General features: G+C 33.6%; 1 protein-coding gene across 1 annotated transcript; it reads left to right on the plus strand.

Annotated features, from left to right (window-relative positions):
• The first annotated feature begins 649 nt into the window (after positions 1-649).
• LOC129894826 (uncharacterized) lies at positions 650-1583 on the plus strand. The gene is made up of 3 exons (XM_055970454.1): positions 650-938; positions 1033-1190; positions 1260-1583. The coding sequence occupies exons 1-3, from the start codon at positions 650-652 to the stop codon at positions 1581-1583; spliced, it is 771 nt and encodes a 256-aa protein (XP_055826429.1).
• The last annotated feature ends 7891 nt before the right edge of the window (positions 1584-9474 follow it).

The following is a 9474-nucleotide window of genomic DNA, read 5'->3' on the forward strand; positions in this document are numbered from 1 at the left end:
ATTGAAGTGCTCTTTAATTTGGTTCGTTCACTCAATGTTGCTTGCCCATGATCCGTCTAAGATTGTGGATTCAAACCACATCAAGATAGCGGATGAATTAGATTTCTTCAAAAGTTATCCATGGCCTTTTCAGTTAGCATTGGCATATTTGAAGAGGAAAGTTAATTTGAAGAAGCAGAGTGATCTGTATAATGAGAAGAAGAATGGATCATATGCACTGTATGGCTTTGCTTGGGCATTTCTGGTAATTACTATCAACCATGTAGTCGATTTATTAAAGACCATTATTTATTTGTGTAGTACTTCATATACACTGTGTTTTTATTTATGCTTCTATTGATTTCAGGTTTGAATATATCAGGCTTTTCATCATCTTAGAAAGTTTGCTAGAAAGTCCTTGGATTCTCCTATGTCCATTCCTCGTTTACTTAGATGACACATATTTAAAATCTATGACATAATCAAAGGCGATCCATTTAAGTACAAAGAAAGAAATACAAAGATAAATTTATTTGTTATTAGCTAGCAATTCTTTTAATTTAGTGAATATTCTATAATATTTATATTTGTTTTGTTGGTTGTGTGCCCATATCTTACCCTGACAGTTTGTGAGATGACACAAAAATATATGACAACATTTAAGTCATATATGAATGAGTTGAAGGATGCGGTCATCGATGACTTGAAGGACAAATTGAAAGGTATGACTGTCCTTACATCAGCCATCAAGAGCGTCGATGATCAATATAAGGGTGATCACAATCCTGTCCATCCTTGTGATATTTCTATTTCTAGTGGACAGAAAAATGCACCGAGTACTTCTAATGGGAGTCTGCGTGATCGTGTTTCCATGCAATCAATGATAGAGGTTGTTGCTTTTGTACGAGATGAGAGGTTACGGAGAATTGAGAAGAACAAAAAGAAGAAGAAAGATTCATGTAAGCTAATTTTTACATTATTGTTATTAAGTAATTTATTTATTTAATTTTCTATTTTTTTAAAATAATACAATGTATATGGATATTGCACCAGCAGTAGACGTTGATGAAGAAGATGTAATGGTCGATGAAGACCTTGCAGCAATTGACAAATACTTTGCAGAAGCAGTTGATGAAGTGGCATTGGAGAAGAAACAAAAAAAAGAAGAAATTGAAGAGGAGAAGCTGAAAGAGAATGAAGACCAACAGAAAGTTGATGAAGAGTAGAAGATAATATTTAAAGAAGAAGATAAAGAAAAAGAGGTGGAGAAAATAAAATAGAATGAAGAGGAGAAGCTGAAAGATGAAGATCAGCAGATAGTTGATGAAGGAGAGAAGATAGCAGGTGAAGAAGAAAACAAAGAAAAAAAGGAGAAGCTAGAAAATAATGAAGACCAACAAACTTTTGATGAAGGCTTGGCCACTGATATGGCAGAAAATGAAAAAGAAAATGCAGGTGTTGCCACTGATGTGGCAAAAGTTAAAAAAAATGTTGAAGAAGACATTGATGAAAAATCAGTGGATGTAATGTGCATTGTCGAGCAACTCAATGGTGAAGTAAATGGTGAAGGTAATGGTGAGGAGACAAATAATTTAGATAAATGATTGGTTAGTTTTTGGTTGGTATTTTGATGAACTAGTTGGATTTTGCTTATGTTCTTGATGAATTGGTTGGTTTTGGATAGTTGAAATTTGTGGATATTTTTGGGTGTTCATAGGTGACATTGGTTGGACAGTTAGTTTTTGTTATGGTTGGATCTCCGGTTAGTTTTTATTATGGTTGGACAGTTTTTGTTATGCTTAGTTTTTGATGAATGATGTAAGGAATTGACTGATATTGGTGGACCAATTTACTGAAAATATTATGAAAAAGGTTCAACTTACTTATAGTTTGTGATTTTTACTTATCAGTATCATATAATTATATTGTTGTCAATCATTGACTTTAAATTGTATGTTTAATGTTTTAGACTGCATTGTCTTATTATAATAGAAGCACTTTTATTAACAGACTGCTTTTACTGTCGATTTATAAAATTATCGATCATGAATAAAAAATTTAATAGTGTAACAATTTAAACTTGAAAACCTTTATTTAATCAGTACTACTACATCCATGTTATAATTTTTCAAAATGCAAACACCAACAACAAAGCACACAATATAATTTTTAGGCCTTTCTCCTTTTCTTCCGTCAAAATCAACCTTTGTTTTAATTGATGCCTTTCTATTTCAGTGTCCTTTAGCAATCCTTTCAAGTGATTTCTTTGCTCTTCGACTTCTTTGAGTAAAGTCATTAGTAGATCTCTATTTTATTCGGAGTTTTGAAGCCTTTCTAACAATTAAAATTTGGCAATGCCCTGAAAATTTGATGCATTGGGTCCCAAACACAACTTTGATGGGATGCTCCTTGATGAATCATTTTCAAGCCACATAAAAAAAGAACATACGCCAATTGTACATTTAAAAAATTATCGACCTGGATTCGTATCGGTGCGTGATGTCCTCAACGTAGCAGGAATACCACAATGACAAATGTAAGACTTTTTTGCATTGAATGTTTGAGATGATTGAGACATTGTAAAAAAAAAGAAATATTTTGAGTTGTATAAAATAAGATGAAGGAGATAATGAAGAAACAAATATGAGAGATAACCTTCCTTTTAAACACCAAAAAACAGATGTTACTGTTGAAAAAAATATTAATTTGCACTTTGTTATCGTTGGAGAACTTGAATATTTAATTTTTCAATGATGATCAGAATATGTAGACCTATCATAGAATCAATACTTTTCTAAGTGCATAGCTTATGATGGACCAACGAGATCTACACTCCATCATTAGTAAAGTATATGTGGGTTGATACAATAGTCCATATATGATCTATATTGAACCTACTAGAGCACAATACTTATATGTAGACCATAACTATTAGAATTTAAAAAGTAGATAATTAATTAATAATAAATTATATAGATGAAATTTATTCAATTAAATGAGTTTAAACAAGTCGTGTGATCATGTAAGGTTCCACATAAATTGAGGGTGGTGATCAAAGATGTATGAGGAAGAGTTGTGGTTATACAATCATCTTCAGAGTAATGTTTGAGAAAGCATAGGTATGTTGTGATGATTTCACTTGTTCATGCATAACTCTTCCTCACACATCGTTGATCATGCATAACTCTTCCTCACACATCATTGATCATGTAAGAAAACCACACGAACAAGTGAAATCATTACAACATACTTATGCTTTCTCAAACATTACTCTAAAGATGTTGATTATATAACCACAACTCTTCCTCGTACATTTTTGATCACCATCCCCAATTTATGTGGAACCTTACATGATCACATGACTTGTTTAAACTCGTTTAATTGATTAAATTTCATCAATATAATTTATCATTAATTAATTATCTACTTTTAAAATTCTAATAGTTATGGTCTATATATAAGAATTGTGTTCTAGTAGGTTCAATATAGATCATATATGGACTATTGTATCAACCCACATATACTTTACTAATGATGGAGTGTAGATCTCGTTGGTCCATCATAAGCTATGCACTTAGAAAAGTATTGATTATATTATAGGTATACATATTCTGATCATCGTTGAATATTTAAATATTCAAGTTCTCCAACGATAACAAAGTATGAATTACTATTTTTTCAAGATTAACATCTATTTTTTTCACAAATCTTTAAGGGATTGTCTGGTAGAGTGTATATTAAAGTAATGCTTTTATTAATTTGTTTGAATTTATTTTTTTGATCAATAAGAGTTTATGTTCTATGATTGTGAACATAAAAAGAATTAATTTAATCAATCAAGTCATTAATTTATAATATAATTATAGTAAATCTTCATGAGAAATATTATTTATTTAGGCGTAATCTGGTAAAGATAATATTAAACTTATAACATGCTATTAGAAGTTAAATTACATGAAAAATGTAGAAATATTTTAAGGGCAAAAGGAAAAGTATTTTAAGGATAATTAATAATACATACCTCAATACATAACCAGTAGGATCGACAATAAACTTTAATAGACAAAGTACATAATGCCATCGCTTGACATTTCAATAATACATAATAAGTAGAATTGATAACAACTGACATCAAATTGATCAAAATTCATGGGTCCAAAAAAAATAAAACAGTAACTCCAATAGCCTACTCCAGTAGCTTGATTACAAAAACAAATTGAGTGAAGCCTATCTAAGCTTTGTTGTTGTTCATACATGTGGTTCTTGTCACGCCCCGGGAGGGTATCCTAGACGTGGCCGACACTCGAAGACCATTGCTGGTCCCCAAGCGAACCACTTGATCTAATCACACATCCATTCATATCAATCAATCAGCGGAAAGTTTAAAATAAAGAAATAATTTAGTGGGCAACTCAAATCATCAATCTAACTCAAATAATAAAGGCCATGGGACTACAAATCAAACTCCAATCTATGTCGTTAAATAGTTTGACAAGAATAATTTAAGAAATAAAATACTCAATCAATCCATCACTATCTAGTCTATGAAGCCTCTATCACTACTATCTAATTGGTGCCAATGACAGGTTCATGGCTACCTCAAATTAAAATGAAAAGACTAACTCGACGCAAGAATAACTTAAGTGGTATCCTCCGAATGTAGGGGAGGACTCACCATTAAGCTGAGTATGAAAAGATCCTCAACGATGCGCTTACTAATGATCTCTTAAACCTGTCTCTGCATCATAAAATGATGCAGGTCCAAATGGACGTCAGTTCAAGGAATGTACGAGTATGTAATATGGCAGAATGAAATAATACCGATTCAAATATCTCAAGTCATAAAGATAAGATATACTCAGTCAAGGTATCATAAGTCTAAAGTAGGAATACGGTTTAGACAAAGACTACTTATATACAATCCAATCCAATCACATACAATCCAATTCAATTTAATCACATACCATCCAATCCAATCCAATCATATACAATTCAATCCAATCTAATCATATACAATCCGATCCAATCCAATCATATACAATTCGATCCAATCCAATCGTTTATAATCTAATCACATATCATCTAATCCAATCCATCACATATCATCTAATCCAATCCAATCATATGCAACTCGATCCAATCCAATCACATATCATCCAATCAAATCCAATCATATACAATCAACTCATCTCAAGTCAAAGGACTCAATTCAATAGATATGCAAATTAAAATTTAAAAATGCTTTACAATTCGACTCAATCATCTACAATCACAATCAAACCAATCATATCAAGCACAATCCACTCAATTGGGAGTTTCTCTAATCGACAACCATCACCATATGAGCAAGTGATAGCACAATAAGCCGACATTGTTGCCACGTCCGTTCATACTTTTCTAGGGTATGAACAAATCAACCAATCATGGATCCATCAATCAATCAAGTCCTATCATTTCAGGACAATGAAATAGGGAAACATCCGGCATGGTACAATCCCTTCCTACGTTGGCTACGTAGTTCATGGGATTCAAGTATGGACTATACTCATACCCAATTCGGTGCTCAATACTCCTCCCAAGACTCAATATGCTCATATCTATCAAGTGAGTAAAATACTCAAAATACTCATTTAGTCTCTTAGAACTTATTTTCAAATCAACTCATTTAGTCTCATTGGACTCTTTTCAAAACTCAATCAAATCTGGCCTCATTGGATCTTCTTTCAAATCAACTCATCTCAAACCATCAAACTCTTTTCTTTAAAATTGATACAATCTCAAAATAGATTTAAAAATTGTCAACTCGTTTATACTCCAAATACTCATACTCAAAATAATAATTAAGAAACTTTTCAAACTCAAATCCTGCTCAAACTCTTTCTAAATCAAAGATGAAAATAGTCATTCTTTAAACTCAAAATAGTGTATAAATAGTTTATGCAAAAATGTTCACCAATTATTTATTTAAAACTCCTTCTCAAATAATCATTTATACTCATATGACTCCAATCAAATTAAATTATACAAATCACATATCATGTAGTCACATTGGACTCCAATTTATTTCATATCAAAAAGTCATCATCAACATAACCTTTTCATCAATCATTTTCCTTAATTAAATAAGCATCATTCACCTCATCATTCACATCATCATCAAACATCATCATTCACATCATTATCAATCATCTTGCTCCAAAATCCTTATTTTTACTCAATATTCGATTTCATCAAATTCATATAAAAGAATACCTCATTTCACTTAAAAGCAATATTATTTTTATTATACATAAAAACCATCAATCTCAACCTCAAGATAAATTATACCAAAAAGAAAATCCCATCTTGATTTCATGTGAATGAATACATGAATTCATAATCGCAATAAACTCAACTCAAGAAAATTATTAATACATATGGATTTATATACAAAAATTCAAGAAGCATTCATAGAAGGTTCAAATCTTTCACAACTTCTATTCATCACATCTATGAGAATATGGAAGAACTCAATCCATATTTTGGTTAGCCTTACATACTTGGAAATGAAGAACATCTCACCGAAAATCAAAGACATGACTTGAAGATCTTGAATTCTTGAGCTTTTTGAGAGGATTTTGTTGGAGATGATTTGGAAGAGAAGAGGAGATGGAGATTAGGATTTTTGACAGGTGAGAAGACTGGAAATTTTCCCCCAAAAGTCCTATGTTAGTGTATATATGTTTAAGAAAAATGTCCAAATTGCCCTTCATCAAAAATCTGGAAAACTAGGAAAATACTGCTGGCGCTATAGTGGCGCGCCGCGCCACTACGGCGCCAAGACTGAAATTTCTGAAATCTGGAAAATGGGCTTAAAAACCCTGCACACTTAATAGTGGAGCATCGCGCCAAGGACCAAACTACTGAGGCTAGTTTCTGGCGCTATAGTGGCGCCGGGCGCCACTGGAGCGCCAGACCTGAAATTCCTGCACTGATCGTCAATTTTTCTGCAGTACTAGTCTGTAGTACATTGGTCATAACTTTTGACTCCGAACTCTAAAAATTGCAATCTTGGTGGAGTTGTAAATAAGACTCAAAGAACTTTAATTTGATAGGTCATGAGCCACCCAATTCATTATATTCAAAGAGATATGGTCGTTGGAAGTTGACCCTTATACTAACTCATCCGAAAACTTAATCGATTGAAATTCTTTGGACTCGACTTGGTGTAAGAGATCTCTTATGATCCTAAAACACATCTAATACACTTCAAATATTTTGGAATTGATCCTAACTCATATATAAAATTACAAATCATCGAATTTGATCCTATACGCACAAGAAGAATGGTTCGAGTCTTGGCAAAAAAAATCCAGGGTGTTACAATTCTCTTGTGTCCGATTTCTTGAAAATTGAAAATTTGTTCCTCCTCTTACTATTGAAATTCTCATCGAATCCCTTGACACATTTTTTTCTCTTCATTCCAAGCTTGGTATCGATAAGGGGTGGAAGAATTGTCACGTCTAGTATTTCTTCTGGGACATACCACTCCGATTCCAGAGGGACAACATCAATAGATTTGGAGTATGCAAGTAGGTACGCTTCGACTTTATACAAAGGCAAAGAGTACTCATAGATGCTCATACCATACTTGTCTCCATGCTTCGATTACAAAGCGACCATCGCGTGAGCACATGGTATCTTGACCAAGTCATATTCCCTACAAGAACACGACTTTTCCAGTAGATTCACATTGGTAGTAGGACCTATGCTGAACACGGTGAATTGATTGCCGTACCCGATTAAGTTCTCCACATATAAAGATTTTTCCTTCATCATATTTTCTCTTGCGATCCTTTCGGCACAAGGCACCATTTTATTACCCTTTGGTTGGAGGACATATACATGCCTCTTTATAAACAATTCTCCAAATCTCTTAGCAATTGAATTAAATATGGATGCCACGGGGTACTCTCTTTCATCTATCAACATAGCATTGAGTGAGTCAAAAATATTTGTGGTCATCACATCATACCTATTGCATGGAAAATGTGCCCTACTCCACTCTCAAAATTAATTTAATGCTCAAGAACGAAGGCAGCCTTGGGGAATTTGTTCTTGAATTAGAAAAAAATAATTGTTAAACTCTGCGAAAGAATGTGCCTTTGCCGCATTGTAGTATAGGTAGAGGCAATCTCCACAATATTGATTTACCTAGAGATTTTCACCAAGGTGACTCATACAATATCCGTGATGAGCATGATTGTAAACCCTCGCAATGCCGTTGACAATGCTCTTATGTCTATTGGAGATAAAGTACAGATCTGGTTCATCGTCCACAATCTGCTGCAACTTCTCAAAGAAGAACATCCACGATGCATCATTCTTTTTGTCTACGTCATAAAAGGCAATTGAATAAACATGGTTCTCGGTGTATTGTGCAACAACGACCAACAACACGCCCTCGTATTTACCATGTAAATAAGTGCCGTCAACCGCAATTACCTTTCTTATGTAGGCAAATCCCCTAATGCAAGCACTGAATGCTAAGAAGTAATACATGAACCTATGGCTATCTTTATTTACCATGATAGAATAGTTAGAACCAATGTTAAGAGTGTCGAACATGTAATAAAAAGTCGGTAAGCACGAATATCCGTGCTTTACTGATCCTCTAACCATTTCCTTGGCAATCATACCTCCCTTCTAACATTTCCAATAGCTTGGACTACAATGAAAAGAATTAAAAACAACCCCCTGAATCTCTTTAACATTTGGACTGGACCCTTGCCATCAAGATATAGATTCACACAAAGCGACAAAATGTCTTTGTTCGAGACTTTTCTATGGGTACTAATGGCATGTTCAACACAACAACTGTGATCACCAATGTATTTATAAATATGAAATCAGTCCGAACATTCATACTTTCTCGCCCGCAACATCCATGCACAACTATGAGACACAAATTTTACCTTTAAGTATTTTGTACAACTCTTTAATATAGTAAAATCAAAAGACTTCTTTGCCGCTGCTTCGGCTAATAATAGTTGTAGCTCATTCTTATTACTAAATGTTTGATTTATGCAGAAATTAGTTCCATCATAGAAGGAATGACTGGGTTGTGACCTCAATTCCCGCTCTTCCTGCATTTCTTCAGAAGGTTTGGGGTATTCAGCATCGACTAACCGATCTACCATATCCATCGAATGTTGATGCATATTCATTGAATCATCACCCAAGAACTCATTTGAATGATTATTGAATCTCTCATTTGGATGATCACCCAAGCTCTCATTTTCTACCGAATCACCATCGTCTTCGTCGTTTAATGAATTTGTTGGTCCAATTGGAAGCTTCTCAATGACATTTATCCTCAATATAGGCCTAGAGCCATCAGAAGCAATATCCAGCATGTGCAAGCCCATGTGCCTATCATTATTTATGAATGTGGAATGTATTTTTCCCCTCCCATTAATTTGATAGCTAATCATCAAGTCGCTTGGCTCACATGCT

Source organism: Solanum dulcamara, chromosome 7 (genome assembly GCF_947179165.1).
Source record: "Solanum dulcamara chromosome 7, daSolDulc1.2, whole genome shotgun sequence".
NCBI classification, from domain to species: Eukaryota; Viridiplantae; Streptophyta; class Magnoliopsida; order Solanales; family Solanaceae; genus Solanum; species Solanum dulcamara.